Here is a 15,330-nt window from a genome sequence, read left to right as displayed (position 1 = left end):
CTAAAGGTAGTGTAAGCAAGAGTGTAAAACCCAAGAAAGTACCCAATGCCCCCTTCTCCTTGTTTCCGTGGAAAGAGGTGCCCCTGGGGGGAGAGAGGGACCCTCTCACTGTTGCCGGGGAAAGAGAACGAAGACCCCCTGGGGCAGGGGAGGGCGGAGAGGGAAAGTACTGGGTGCTGAGCCAGTGGGGAAAACAGGGTTTTCCCCCTGCTTTTTCCTGTCCCCCCTCCAACAAGGAGGCCTCCTTAAAGGCACCTGAAGAAGACAGAGGTCTTGGCTGAGAACAGGTGACTGGCCAGGGCCTGAGTCCTTGGCTGCAAGGCCCACAGAGGTGGCCCTGAACTCCGTGCTCGAGTCCTGTGTGCACGGCAGCCTGGGAATCGCCTATGGTCGCACCTGCCGATCACACTCAGGTACTGAATTGGGAGCTGGACGGAGGGACATCTCATAGTGCGGGTCTCCTGCCCTCTCTTGGTGGGCAGTGGGGGTTAGAACACCCACCCCCGTGGGGCAGTGAGAAGGAACTTCCGGAGCTCCCACCGTCAGCAACCCCACCGTGGCCTGGGGAGCCCAGCGCCCCTGTTGGTTTTCCAGGCCCCGATGCTTTGGGCCAGTGATGGGCCAAGCCAGCCACCCACCTTGACCTCCAGAAGGGCCCCCTCTGCCTCCAACTGGGCTCTCGCTGACCGGGCCTGAGTGTGGCCCTTCAGGACTGGCCGGGGGGAGCAGCTGGGAGAGAAGACGGGCCCTGGGCATTTCCTGCACTCCCTCCTCCCCAGCCCTGGACGGACCCTGCACGACCTCCCCACGCCAGGGGGGACTCCACGCCAGCAAACGGTCCAGAGCACTCGGGCCCGCAGCCTGGGCCTTCTCCGCCACCAGATGGCCAAGCGGCCCCTGCCCAGGCTCACCCTTCCTGGCAGGAGGATGGCCGGGAGTCCAATGGCTCTGCTACAGGTTCCCGGACCCTCTTGTCCCCGCCCCTGTCCCTGCCCCTGTCCCTGTCCCTGCACCCTCTTCCCTGGGAGGCGTCCTCCTCCTCCCTCTGCTCTGTCCTCCTGCCGCAGACTCCAGGAGGCCTTGGTGCAGCGCGTTACCGAGCTCGTCTCCATGTAAAATGCCATGTTTTGCTTATTGTGAATTTTTGGCATGAATCTTGACTCTTCACAATATTGCATTAAAACATTATGTATCTCGATCACTGAGGGGTTGGGTGGCCCCTTAAGCTGTGCACCCAAGGGTGCTCCTCACTCAGCTGGCCTTAACCCCAGCCCTGCTGTGCTCAGGGGAGAGTCCCTCATCACCCACCGTCACCCACGGGCACCGAGGGCCTCCTCTGCCGGGGCGTGTGCTGGGTGCCGGGGAGAGGAGTGCCAGCCACTCACCGCCAGGGTGGGGCAGACAGCCTGGGACACGGAGGACTGTGGGACGGCGCGGGGAGGTGCGAGACGAGAGGACCCTGGGGGGATCAACATGATCCCGACTCACCCTTGGGGGTTACTGTGGCCAGGTCTGAGCCCAGGTCTGGCCCTGCGGCATCAAGGCGGGTCCTCTCAGCGACCTTTCGATGGTTTGGGCGCTCGTAAGTAGCAGATGGGGATCCTCAAGCTTGGCAAAGTCACACGTGGGGAATTGGCACAAGGTCACACTCTGAGCAGTAGTGGGCGTGGGCCCAGGTGTCTCTGGGCTCTCCCCTGCTCTGGGCATCGCAGCCACCTCCCCCTGCACCCCCCTGCGGCCCCGGGGGAGGCTGCCCGGAGGAGCTCAGCAAGGAGCCGACAGGCGGAGGAGGGTGTGTAGGAGTTCCCAGGGAGACGGGGTGGGCATTAGCAGAAGGAATGTCTGAAAAATCAGGAAGGCTTAGAATGAAAATTGACATCCTGGTGTCCGCAGTTCTAAGAAGCGGGCGATCCTACGAAAAGCCACTTGAACAGAAACGGGCCTGGGCACCGCTTCCTCTTTCTGCTTCTGTTTCCTAACAACGTCAGCATAAATAGGAAGCGCGAGAGGCACAGCCGCCCGAGGCTCCAGCAGGAGGTCGGTCTGTCCCACCAGGGAGAGGTATGGCCCGGCTTGAGAGGTGGGGTGGCGGGCAGGGGAGTGTGGGGAGACTGGGACAGAAGGGACAGGGAGAGGCTGGGGGAGGGGGGTTGGGTAGGCAGGTGTGCTCTGGGGACTTGGGGAGGTTGGGGTCTGACCTCTTGGAAAGACCTGAGCCCGGACTCCCAGGGCAGCCGGTGGCTGAGGAGGCAGCCCGGGTGCCGACCTGCGTGGGTTCTGTGTGAGGGACTTGGGGAGAGGACGGGCCCCACTGGTGGGCTCCTACTGCCCTGGTGGGGAGTGGTGAGGGTGGAGAGCTCAGACCTGCGAGTCGGACACCGTGTCCCCTCCCTCTCTGCTTTGTTTACTAAGGTGTCTCTAGGTGTGGAAGCAGTGGGGACATTTACTTTCTGCTCTGGGCTTCTGTGGGAAGAGTGCCATAGGCCTGACACCCTGTGGGGCGGGGGGCAGAGAGAGAGGGAGCGCACAGGACGTCTGTGGGAAGCGGGGATGCAGGAATGTGGAGGCTGAAGGGGAAGCCGGGGAGGGGGGGGGGTGCCCTCGGTGCTCAGGCCCAGGGCCTGGTGCGGCTTGGGAAGCTCACTTCGCCCTGAAGTGCTCTCACTTAGCTGGGTGTGTGTTCTGTCCTCAAGTGTGCCGCCCGGGGCGGGTGGGGGGAGGCCAGACAGGCGTCCAGGGGTGTCTGCACACACGCGCAGGTGCGTGCAGGTAGGCGCAGGTGTGTGCATCGGCCCCGTGGCGGGCAGGGCAGGTGTTGCGGGGCCCGAGCCAGGGCACGGGGCCGTGGGGCCTCGCCACACAGCCTTTAGTGACGGGTTGCTGGTGCGTGGTTTCTCCTCCTCCAGGGCCCTGCTACATTTCGTGTGACCCGATTCCGATTTTCTCTGCCTGTCACCCTTCCTGCTGCCTAGTAGTGTCACATGGGTAGAACCTTTCCTAGGACTCTCACCCACTCTTTCTTCCCTCATCAGCTTTTCCCCCTGTGGGCTGTATCCACCAGCACTGCAGGCGAACGCAGCTCATGAGCGTCTTTAATATTAAACAAGCGAATGCACGGGCAGCTGCTCTGTGAGAAATTGGAATAATCTGAAATTACGCAGCAGAAAAGACAAAGTCCTGGTCACCTCTGTCCTCCAGTCCCACATCCCACCCTCGTCATCATCCCATCCTTCCACAGCATTTTCTAAGGGTAGTGTACGTACATAGTTTCTCTTTCTTTTTTTTAAATCCTCACCTGAGGATATATTTTTATTGATTTGAGAGAGAGAGGAAGGGAGCGAGATAGAAAGACCAACTCGAGAGAGAAACGTGGATTGATTGCCTCCCACACATCCCGGGGATCAAACCTGCAACCTAGGTGTGTGCCCTGACCAGGATTCGAACCCGCCACCTTTTGGTGTATGGAACGATGCTCCAACCAACTGAGCCACCTGGCCAGGGCAGTATATATTTTTTCTGTATACATAAATGGGATGATTACATACATATTGTTCTATGACTTATTTTCTCACCGAATAATGTCTTAGCAACTTTCCACAATAATACACACAGATTTAATTCATTTACTGACCCTAAGCAGTGTGTGGCATTTATCAGTGCGGACACGCCGCAGTCTACCCAGTCCCTTATCCACACTTAGGCTGTTTCCGACTTTCCCACACCCGCGAACGCGACTCTGCAGCCCAGATCCCTAGAGGCAGAATTTCTGGGCAACATGAGACAATGCGCTTAAAAATGTATACAGATCTTTTCAGATCATCCTGAAGGTCGCAGAATTAACATGCACCCACACGGTCGTGCATGAAAAGGCTGACTTCTCTTTAGAAAAAGAATCTTTTAATTGGGCCCAAAGGAATGGATGAACATGATCTGGCTCTTCTTGGATTTTTTTCTCTGATTACGAGCGAAGTCGTGCGTCCTCACCAAATGGACTCCTTTGATGACGCCCACGGGAGTGTCCTTTGTCCCCTTTCTGACGGGTTCCTTGACTTGTACACCTTCACTTTGGAAATGAGTCAGTCTTTTGTGCGTTAACAATTTATTTGCATGGGTTGAAAACATATCTTCCTGATGGTCACTTGTCTATTGTTGTCACCACATGGAAGATACCTTGTTTCATTTAAAAAATGTGTTAATTGCTTCTAAATCGAATCTGTGTGATTGTTTCCTTAGAGCTTTCTAGATTTCATGTGTGGTTCAAGCCCTAAGGTTAAAGAAATATTTGTGATGCTTTTATCATTTTAGTTTGATTTTTAGATCTTCGATCCACCTAGAATTGAGAGAGGAGGGTGCTATGTAAAGTAATAATCTAACTTAAAAAGCTATCAGCTAATTGTGGCAATATCGTCAATGGCGTGTATGCAGCCCATCCTGGCCTCGGTGGTTTGAACTGCCATCACAGCTCCCTGATGAGGTCCTACTTGCGTATTCTCCTTGCTGTATTCTGTCCTATCTGTCTATTATTATCTTCCCTATCATTTGTGTAGCTAATAGAGCGGGTCTCTCATCTTTGGCTTGTTATCATTTACAATGAGTCTGTCACACCTATTAAAAATCCTGTTGAAGCTTGTTTGGGAATTTTAGTGGAGACTGCGTTGAGTTTAGAGATGATTCGGGAGCAGACTGACCATGAGGGGCAGCCTCTCCTGTGCGCCTCTGCCTGGGGGGGCCCTGACGTTCTCTCTGCCTCTGATGTAGCCACAGGCTTCTAGCAGATGAGCAGAAACGCCAGCCACCTCTCCTCCTCTCCTCACTCGCCGGGGTTGTTTGTTTGTTTGTTTGTTTAATCAGGAATGGCTTTTGTACCAAATGGCTTTTGCATCAATTATTTAGGAGCGTCTACCAAGATAAACTTACCTGGCCCTGGCTGGCGTAGTTCAGTGGATTGAGCGCGGGCTGCGAACCAAAGTGTCGCAGGTTCGATTCCCAGTCAGGGCACATGCCTGGGTTGCAGGCCATGACCCCCAGCAACCGTACATTGATGTCTTTCTCTCTCTCTATCTCCCTCCCTTCCCTCTCTAAAAATAAATAAATAAAATCTTAAAAAAAAAAAAAGAAATTTACCTGCCCTAGCTAGTGTGGCTCAGTTGGTTGGAGCGCCCTCACTGTAACCAGAAGGTTGTGGGTTCAGTTCCCGGTCAGGGCACATACCTAGGCTGCAAGTTCGATCCTCGGTCCAGGCGCGTGTGATCCCCAGTCCTGGCACAAACAGGAGGCAACCAATTGATGCTTCTCTCTCAAATCAACGGTCTCTCTCTCCCTTCCTCTCTCTCTTTTTCTCTCTCTAAAAACAATGAAAAAAAAGTCCTCGGGTAAGAATAAAATAATTAATAGTAATAATAAAGATAAACTTACCCATTTTCCTCTTTACTCTGTCCATGTGTTTCTTTTTACCACAAATAGATTTCTCAACAGCTCTCTGTCAGACTGTGCTCTGAAACTGTTTTTCTCTGCAGTGAACTTGGGTTTCTGTTTTCATTTCCAGTTTTTATTCCTACCATCAAAGTTCTCCACAAGTTTGGGAATTTTGAGGGGTGTGTTTGTTTTGAGCGAGAAGGTATTTGGTTTTTCTCTTCTCGTTCTCCCCTCCCTCCTTCTCCTTTCCCTCTGGGTCATCCTCTTGCCCCCGCGGTTACCTCTGACTCTGAGTGACCTTTCGCCCTTAGGGTTTTAACACACGTATTTTCCGTCAGCAGCGGGGCTTCATCACCGTGTGCACCCGCTTCCAAAACAGGGCAAGATCCTTATGAGGCAGGCTTTCACTTCTCCTGTGCTGCCCACCCCACCCTCACAGCCAACTGAAGCATTAAAATCATCTGAATTTTTAATTTAATGCTGTTATCTTGTACTGATTTCTTTTCCCTCTATTCAGTGACAACTCTTTACGTAACCGTAAGTCTTACTGGTTTATTTTCTCCCCACTGATTCCAGTATGACATTCTTTCTTTCTTTCTTTCTTGGATTTTTTTTTTAATACATCCTAGAGTCATTTTTCAGAAAAGATGTAAAACCCTTTTTTGGTCCTTACATTTTCAAAATGTTGTGTGGGGGGGCGGGGGGAGGTTGGCCCTTGAACTTCAAAGTAAGCTTGATGTTTTATGAGTCTAGGTTTAAACATGTTTTCAAGACAGCACTATCTGTTTAGAGTTCAGAGTCACTAACTTCTTGAGAAAAATCTTTCCCACCTGATCCTTGCTGCATTAAAAATAACCTGTGTGTTCCCTTCCTTCTGGAAGCTTCTAGGACTACACTTTTATTCTTGGATGACTGGAAGTTCGCCAGTGTATGACTGAGTATGGCGCTATTCAAAATTAATCTGGCTCTTCACTCAGTGAACTATCGCCTCCTTCAAAGCCCTGGGACATTTTCTTCTGTTTCTAATTGTATCTATTTGGGTGCACAAGGAAACATCCCCAAATGACAGTGGTTTAACGATACAGAAGTTCATTTTTCTCTCACATAAAAGAGGTGTAAAAGTAGGCAGTTCCAGGCTGGTGCGGTTGCTTCACAGTGAAAAGATGGGTGCCGGTTTCCCTCTTGCTGTTGCACTCGGCTTTCATCCTCAAGGTAACCTTATGGTCCAAAACAGCTGCTGGAGCTCCGGCCATCACTTCCAAGTTTCAGGCTGGAAGGAGGAGGAAAGGTAGGAGAACAAAAATGGATCTCTCCCACTTGAGCCAACTCCCTTTAAACGACCTTTTTGGATAGCTCGTCTAATGTGTCCACTCACATCTCCCTGGACAACATTTAGTCACATGACCATACCCAACGATAAGAGGCTGTAGGGAATAGTCGTTTATTCTGTGCAGCGAAAGTTCCAGGTAAAACCTGAGCTTCTAAGCCCTGGCTGGTGTGGCTCAGTGGATTGAGCGCGGGCTGGGAATCAAAGTGTCCCAGGTTCGATTCCCAGCCAGGGTACATTCCTGGGTTGCAGGCCATAACCCCCAGCAACCACACATTGATGTTTCTCTCTCTCTCTCCCCCTCCCTTCCTTCTCTCTCTCTAAAAATAAATAAATAAAATCTTTAAAAAAATAAAACAAAAAAAATAAAATAAAAGCCCAGAATACATAATGGGAAACATTTATAAAAAAAACAACAACAACAACAAAAAAACCTGAGCTTCTGTCAGCTCGTTGCCTGACACTGTGTCCCACACCTGCCCTCAGCTCTCTCTGCCCTCTGCTTCTAGATGCTGGGACTCCCGGGTTTCGTGTCCAGGTGTCCACTTCCCTCGAGGACGTTCGCTCTCCTTGCCCTTTCTCTCTGTCTTTAATATGCGCCATCGCCACGTGGTTGTTTGTAGTCTCCGTTCCATAATTTGGCCCATTACCGAGGTTTTCTCTAGAATTACGGCTGTGTTACCATTAAATTCCAAGACCTCTGTTTATTTGTTCTCTGCATAGCGGCTTATTCTTTCGAATGGCTGTAATTTCTCCGATCTCCCTGAGGGCGCTCGTTCAGATGTTCCGAAGCGTTAGTGTGTTTTGGTGGCGTTTACGCATGCCCGTAGACGCGTCCACAAGAGTGTTGGGTGGGGGTACGGCACAGCGGACTGGGAAACACAACCGCTGTTGATGCGGTGGTTAAGAGCACAGACTCCGGCGCCCACCCACCACGGCCTTCGGTCCCAGGCTGTCATCGTGGACCACTTACCTGTTTCCTCATCGACAAAGTGGGGATTCTCACAGTAACCAACACATGCATTATTAATATATGTAAAGCCCTTTGAACCTGGCCAGCCTCACGGTCAGAATTATTTTTTTTTTAGATTTGATTTATTTATTTAGAGAGAGGGGAAGGAAGGGAGAGAGGGAGAGAAACATCAATGTGTGAGAGATATATTGATCCGTTGCCTCTCACAGGCCCCCAGCTGGGGTCCTGGGCCGCAACCCAGGCCTGTGCCCTGACTGGGAATCGAACCGGCGACCTTTCAGTTCACAGGCCAGCATTCAGTCCACTGAGCCACAGCAGCCAGGGCTCAGTCAGACTTTTAGCATTGTTCGCCACTAACAGGAATTTTCTGTGTGTGAGTGATCTTTACGCTTATGTTCTTGGATGACACTAATTTGTTTTAACCATTTACAACGTAAAGATAGGAATCTGCTCTCTGTATTTTTGCTGCACGCATGTCTTCTTTCCGTTATTCTTCACTTCACGGTCTCGTTATTTTTATAAAATATGGAAAATTTTGCTTTGATGTACTTTCTGTCAGCCTTCATCTCTCTGATTTCCTCTCCTGCTTTTAAGTCTGCGTGGTTGAAAGGTACTTATTCACTTCTACGCTTTGTGAGTTTAATAGGCTGCGACTTCTTCCACCTACATTTTAAAGGAGCCTGATACTGGGGGGCGGGTGTGAGAGAGGGGTTCGGGCTGACAAGTTTCATGTTGCTCGGTTATCTTAGCACTCTTCTCATTCCGTCCCTGCGTGGGACTCACGGCTCCCCCTTCAGCAGAGAGCACGTTCTCGGGCAAAACAGAGTTTGTCTGGTCTGCGGCCATTGGTCTGTCGTGGGTGTGTGTGTGTGTGTGAGAGAGAGAGAGAGGTCGGTCAACACACTCCTTTACTTGCCAGATCTTTCTAGTACATTTGCTATTGGGTTAAGCCTCCTCGTCTTTAAACATCTTATTGACTCTCCCCACACATATGTTTCCTTCTACTGAGTGTTTGCAAAAAAGAAGTTTTAGATTTTTATAAGACTCGTGTTAAACCTTTAACTTACTTCGGGATGAATTGCTTTCTTTACTCGAGTAGTCTTTCTGCCTGTGATAAGACCCCAGTGAAGCTCCAAGTTCTGGGGCCAGTGCAGGGGCGCTGGAGGGAGTCGACCAACCTCGCCCACCCGCACAGCCTCACTCTCGCGCCCCCCAGGCCCCGCCCCCTGCAGGACCAGAAGTGGGCCCTCTCCCCCCAGCTCCCAACAAACCTGCTCCTCTCTCCTGCACACTTCTCAGCCCAGCTGGTCTACAAATGTCATCGCCTTTGGTTCTTCTCCTCATGACAACCATGCAAATGACATGCGTGCTTGTGGCCACTTCACAGAGGCAGAGTGAGGTCCAAAGGGCATGGGGAGTTAGTCCTGGCCCCTGGCCCCCGGCCAGAGCGGGGCAGAGCCTGTGTTGCAGGTCAAGGTGGCTGAGCACAAGAGTGCTGCTTCTCCCAGCAGGGTGGCTGCCGGTGTGTGAGGGTGCTCGTGTGTGTGTGCGTGCGTGCATGCGTGTGCATGCAGCTCCCGCAAAACTCGAGTGAAGTTTCAGCCCGTCTTCCTAGGGGATGGAAAGCGGAAAACCCCGGCCTCCTGTGGAGAATAGGGAACTGGCATTCAGACGGCGGGCCGTGTGGGAGGAATGCCAGGAAGTGGGGCAGAGGCGGGGAGAGTCCCGGTCCCGGGGGGTGTGAGTGAGCATGTGAGCACACCCAGGGGGGGCACCGTGTCCCCAGCACCCGGCGGTGCTCCAAAGCAGACACAGGTCAGTAGCCACGGGGCACTCAAGGCCAACCAGACGCCAGGCCTCCCTCCCAGGCTTCCCCACCACCAGGGCACTGCACGGGGGTGCCGGGTGCACGGCCCAGCGGGAGCCCACTCCTCCGGAGGCCACGAGTGCTCCTCCCTCATGGTCACACCCAAGGACACCGAGGCTCAGGGCCAGGGACCATCCAGGGTGCCGGGCTGAGGCAGCAGTGGGGGCTGGAGCCTGTGCATCAGAGCTACTCCTGGGTTCACCCCAAAAGTGAGCTGAGGCCCTAGGGACACAGGACTGGGTGGGGCAGCTTGCCGACGATGCTTCCTCCGCAGGCCTAGAGAAGCCGAGTTCCGGAGGGAGGACTCTCGAGAGCAGATGACGAGGGCATAGCCTGGCCCCCCGCTGGGGAGGGACACAGGACTCCAGGCCAGGAGGACCCGGGCCCCGCTGAGGCCTGCACCCGCCTGCGCTGGCCCCTGCTCATCCAGAGCTGATCCGGAGATGGCGCCGCCCCGGTGGCTGCTCCCCGTAGCGCTGCTGGCTCTGTGCTGGGGGCCCAGCACGGCAGGGGCCCCAGGTGAGCCCGACGTCCCTCCCCTCACAGCCCCACTGCTCACTGCTGGACCCCCTCACATCCCCCAGGGGGCTCCCAGACCTCAGCGACTCTGGCCTCCCTCCCCTCCCTCCTTTCCCCCACTTCTTCTCCCTCCCTAACCTTCCCAGGCGCCCCCCTCTCTTTCCCCCCGCACCCTCCCACACTCCTGCCCACCATCTCAAGCCTCCGCTGAAGTCCACCTTGGCTTATGCTTTTTCTCCGCCCGCAGTTTTCAGTGTGGCATTCGAGGCCTCTGACCTCCGGGCTGGCCCTTCCAGCCTTTTCTCTGCCCCTTCTCTCTTCTCCGCTTCCCCACCCTGCTCTTCTGACAGTGGCCTGACCGATTCCCACCTCCCCGCGGCCCTCGGCCTGGGGGTCTTTCCCTGCTTCAACCCCAGCAACCTCCTCGTGCTTGGCGGCCTGGCTGGGCTGCTCCTGAGGCTCACGAACCTGGCTTCTCAAGGGCTCCCAGAGGACTTGGCTCTCTGGTAACCGTGGGAACCACGTTCCCCTTTCCAACCATCGGGCCTGGCCGCTGCCCCGCAGGAGGTCCGAGAGCAGGGTGGGCCGGTTGCCTGCTGGTGGGTGTGTGCCTCTCCTCCCGGGATGCACCGAGGGCTCCGGGAGCAGGGCCTGTGCCAGATGCATGTCCCTGTCCTGGGGTGGCAGGGACCCTATTCCAGGAGAGGGACACGGCAGGGGCTCTGGAAATGCGCTGAGAACGAACTAGAATATTGTTTCTGTTCAGACAGGGGAGGGGAGAGCGGCGATCCCCTCCTGGCCTCCCCCGGGCCGGGGACCGTCCCGCTGCAGACCCTGCGCTGCCACAACGACTACACCAGCCGCATCGTGTGCGGGTGGGCGGACACCTGGGACTCCCAGCGGTTCGTCAACGTGACCCTCTACCGCAGGCTGAATGAGTGAGTGGCGGGGGCGCGGGGTGGAGGGCCGGGAGGGGCCGCTGTGCGGGGCCGCGCCCGCTGGGGGCCCGCACAGAAGACGGAGGAGGGGAGGCCCAGGAGCTCCGGCTCCGTGGGGTGGCCTGCAGGCCGGGGTGCTGGCGTCTCATGCCAGGGTTTCCGGGGAGAGCATCTGCGTTCAGGTTGTTGCTGCTGATAGTGATCATCTTCTCTGATGTCATCGCAGTGTAACAAAATCGCCCTGCGCAAGTGCAAGTTCCGTTTCAGAGGCAGGCAGGGCAGGGATAGACTGCCCAGCTCACAGATGAGGAAACCAAGGGTGTGGAGCTGAGGACCCCCTTCCGCCCATCCACGTGGTGGCTGGAATCCTGTGCCTGGCCTGTAGGGGTGGGGTCCGTGTGTCCCCGAGACCCCAAGACCTCCAGATGGAGGAGTTTGTCCTTCCCCTCAGGGCGCCTCCAGGGCATATGCCATTTGGCGAGCCACCTCCCACTGTGCTGGGATTTGGTGACAGTCTGACTCATAGTAACAGGAATAATTAAATTGTCAGTGCCACAGGGATGGGCGGACCCCCGGGGGGTCACTCTGGGAAGGAGCCTCTGTCACACCCACAGCATGGGTGGACACAGCCGTCCTTCCACTCTCCCGGGAACTTCAACCTTTCCTCTCTACCCTCCCCATTACTGCCGCCACCACCCGCCCTTGGCTGTGACCTGCTTCCTCCAGCGCTGAGGCACCAGGCTCCCAGGAGAGAAGCCCCACCCAGCCCCTGTGTGCTCTCCCTGCGGCCGCACACCTGCCCCCACCACCCCCCCGCCCCCGCCCCTGCAGGGAGGGATCTCCCGCGGTGACTCTGCAGCCAGGGTCCCACCCGGTCTGGCTGCCCGAGGACATCACTGCCACCGCGGTCTCCACTCCTCCCTGTGGTTTCTGTGGACCCTCCCTGGGATCGTTCACAATGGCTGAGCCGATGTGCCCGCCCCCCACTTCCAGATGCCAAGGAGGGGGTGCGACTCCGGGCCACCTCCTGACCTCACCTCCTCCCGCCAGGGCCCACCCTCGGCCTCCCTTTGCAACAACACTCCTCGGAAGAGCTGTCCGAGTCGACGTGCCCAGCATCCTTCCAGTTAGTCTCTCCTGAACCACTGTCCCAGGGTCCTTCCGCCCCCAGCAGGCCACCCAGACCTTGCCTGCCAAAGGCGGCAGAGCCCTGGCCAGTGCTCAGGCTAACGGTCAGTCTGGGCCACTCCCTTCCAGACCCAGGGGCACGCCTGACTTGGACTGACCACAGGGTCCTTCTGAAGCCCCTGTCTCTCCTGACTTCTGGCCACCACACTCATCCCTTGTCCTGTGTCTCCCTGGCCTCTCCTTTCTGTCTGTGAGTCTGCTCCCTGCTTTGGTTTTGGACTTGAAGGGTGCGGTGCCCCAGGGTTCAGGCCCGCAGTCTTATTACATCCTGACCCGACGGCAGAGATCCAGCCGCAGGCTCCGGGTCCCTCCCCGCCCCCTCCGGCCCGGACCTCCCGCCCAGCTGCAAACCCACAGGGGCGCAGGCCTCTCCACCTCGTCCCTGAGGAAACAGGTGTCCTCAGCCCCACACGTCCTCAGCCCCACACGTCCTCAACCCAATTTCTGCCCCGTCCCCAAAAGACCGCTCCAGCTCCGGCCTCGCCATCTCCCCTCACTAAATGGGGGCTCCTAGGGGCTCGAGCCGAACACCTGCAGGGCTTTGTCGATCTTCAGATCCCCCTACCACCACCGCTCCTTCCCCATCAGAGCATCGAACCCACCTACAAACTCTGTCGACCTCGTCTTCCAACAGAACGTGAATTTGGTCAATACCAACGCCGCCGCCCTGGTTCGAACCATTTCCTGTTACGCGGGATAGTCCAGAAGCCTTCTAACTGCTCCTGGGGCTTCCCTTGTTGCCATCCCTCCCGACCCTAGCCGTCCGCAACCCGGCAGCCGGGGGAGTCCTTGCAAAGCATGTCCGAGGTCACTGCGTTGCTCACCGCTCTCGCAGTGTTCCCACTTAGAGTGAAACCCAGATTCCTTCCGTTCTTTCCCGCCGGTGGCTTCCCGTCGCCTCCCTCAGTCAGACTCCTGGACCTTGCACCTCGCGCACGCTGCTCCGGCGTCTGCCTGCCTAGTCGTCCACCCCGCCCATCTGAGCGTGCCCCAGGGCCTTTGCACTTGCTGCTCCAATGGCCCGAAATCTCCTGTCCCCGGGATGTGCGCGGCCCTGCCCCCACCTCCTTCAAGCTTCTACTCAGACGGCGCCTTTTCCAGGGGGCCTTTCCTGTCTCCCTGTTCCAAACTGCATTCCGCACTCCAGTGCTTCGGGGCTCCTCGCCCTCTCCTGCTGCGCTTGATCTCATAAAGTCTCCTCTGTCTGACACACGACTTATCTCCTCCAGCGGTTTCACGTGCGTCTCCCTCCGGCAGGATGTGTGGGTGTTCTGTTCACGGCCAGGCCCCTGGCCCCGGACGAAGTCCCGCACACGGGAGCCACGTGGACCCTGCGAACGAGCGCTTCTTCTTCACGCCGGTCTAACCTGTGTCCTCCCCTGGCAGTAACCCCCCGAAGCCCGTGTCCTGTGAGCTCAATGACGACATGCGCTGGTCGGACTGCCCCTCCACTTCCTGCGTGCCCAGAAGATGCGTCATTCCCTATGCGCTGTTCGTCATTTCCGACAAGGACAACTTCTCATTCCAGCCAGACAGGCCTCTGGGCGCCCAGCTCACCGTTACTCTGGCCCAGCATGGTGAGGCCTGGGGCCCTGGCTGGGGATGGGCCCCAGTGAGGACAGCGGGCCCCCGGGGGAGGGGGGGTGCCAGACTGCAGGGGGCGGGCCAGCAAGGGGTGGTGGAGACGCTGGCTTGGGGGTGCTTTGGTTTCTTGAGGGAAGAAGATACAGTCCCTTTATAATGAAGGTGCTGGAGCAGGAACAATGTGGGGGGGTCCCCGGAAAAAGTTGCCCCCCAGCCCTGGCTGCCCCACCAGTGCCAAGCCATTGCCTTCCAGCACAAAGGCTTCCCTTCCAGGAGACCCTTCCTCCGATTCACATAAAGACTCGCCAGCTCCCCCACCCACTGTCTGCAATAACTCTGCAATAACAGAGGAGGCCCCTTAGACCCAGAGAGGTTTGTAACTTGTCCCAGGTGCCGTCACTGAGCAGAAGTGACAAGTCTGAGTCAGGCTTGCCAGGTGCTTCCTGTGCGTCAGAAGGAGCTCGAGACCCTACTGCCCTCGCTGAGGGGCCCCCAGTGTCACACGACGGCCCAGGACAGCCCATGGTCTTGATGGTCACGTCACATAAATAGTTAGGCTTCCTTTGACCATACAGTGGACAAAAGTGTAACCAGCACTTCCATCCCATTAATTCAATTTCATTAGTGCTCAGAATGAGCCTGAAGGAAAGACAGAGGGTCATTTTTTCTAAATCCTCCCTCAAAGACATTTTTTCCTCGTTTTTTAGAGAGTAGGGGAGGGAGGATGAGAGAGAGAGGGGGGCAGCAATGTGAAAGAGAAACATTGACGGGTTGCCTCTTACACACGCCCTGACCAGGAATCAAACCTGCCACCTTTTGGTCTCCAGGGCAACACTCCAACCAGCCTAGCCACTGCCCAAGGCAGAGGGTCGTTTTTAAAAGTTAATGTCCACATGGCGAGAATCCTGCAGATGGCTGGCTATTAGGAAACACCACCCGATGTTATTTCATAGTTACAGGAGCATATGGTGCCGGGGGCCATTTCCTTTACCCCAATTCACTGAGGGTGAAACTGAGGCTGAGAGAGCCAGGGACTTGCCCAGGGCTCCTCAGACCTGATTTCTGACTTCGCTGTCCTGGGTCCCGGACACGGGCCACCCTGCGCTGCGTCTTGCAAGTGTCTGATGGGAGGGGGCTCGGCCGAGGCCGCCTGCCTCTTTCCGTCCCAGCAGCACAAAGCTGTGTCTGGAGGAGCGGGTGGGTTAGGCCAGGTGGAATTCATGTTAAACCGTGCCCCAAAGCATGGGTTCGATGGCTGAGAAGCAGCCCTGCCCCGGGCGCTGTGAACAGGCCAGAGAGGGAACACCAGGTGGCATTGTCCGGAGTGACCACGTACTGCAGGCAGGTGCCTGCCGCCTGCGGAGGAGCAGTGGGCAAGGAGACCCTGGGAGGCTGGGACGGGCTTTCCAGAGGTGCAAGCTTCGCAGGGAGACCTGCAGGGTGGGTGGGAGAAGGGAGCGGGAGGAACAGGAAGAGCAGGGGAAACAGCTAGTGCAGAGGCTGGGAGACTCGGGAGTGC

At 56.2% G+C, this 15,330-nt stretch overlaps 1 protein-coding gene across 3 annotated transcripts in view; it reads left to right on the top strand.

Annotated features, from left to right (window-relative positions):
* The first annotated feature begins 311 nt into the window (after positions 1–311).
* CSF2RB (colony stimulating factor 2 receptor subunit beta) overlaps positions 312–15,330 on the top strand; it is a 31,843-nt gene continuing 16,824 nt past the window's right edge. The window contains exons 1-4 of one of the 3 annotated variants that reach the window (XM_045835089.1): positions 312–413; positions 9,857–10,101; positions 10,868–11,039; positions 13,614–13,804. In XM_045835089.1, coding sequence (XP_045691045.1) covers positions 10,026–10,101; positions 10,868–11,039; positions 13,614–13,804 — 439 coding nt within the window. In that variant the 5' untranslated portion in view covers positions 312–413; positions 9,857–10,025. Of the gene's footprint in view, positions 414–1,939; positions 2,062–9,856; positions 10,102–10,867; positions 11,040–13,613; positions 13,805–15,330 lie in introns of those variants that run through there. The other 2 variants (XM_045835088.1, XM_045835090.1) reach the window with 2 other exon arrangements.

This window comes from Phyllostomus hastatus, unplaced genomic scaffold (genome assembly GCF_019186645.2).
Source record: "Phyllostomus hastatus isolate PE091 unplaced genomic scaffold, TTU_PhHast_1.1 phas_contig_198, whole genome shotgun sequence".
Taxonomy (NCBI): Eukaryota; Metazoa; Chordata; class Mammalia; order Chiroptera; family Phyllostomidae; genus Phyllostomus; species Phyllostomus hastatus.
Note: the sequence above shows the minus strand (reverse complement) of the source record. Positions and strands in the feature narration are given on the sequence as shown.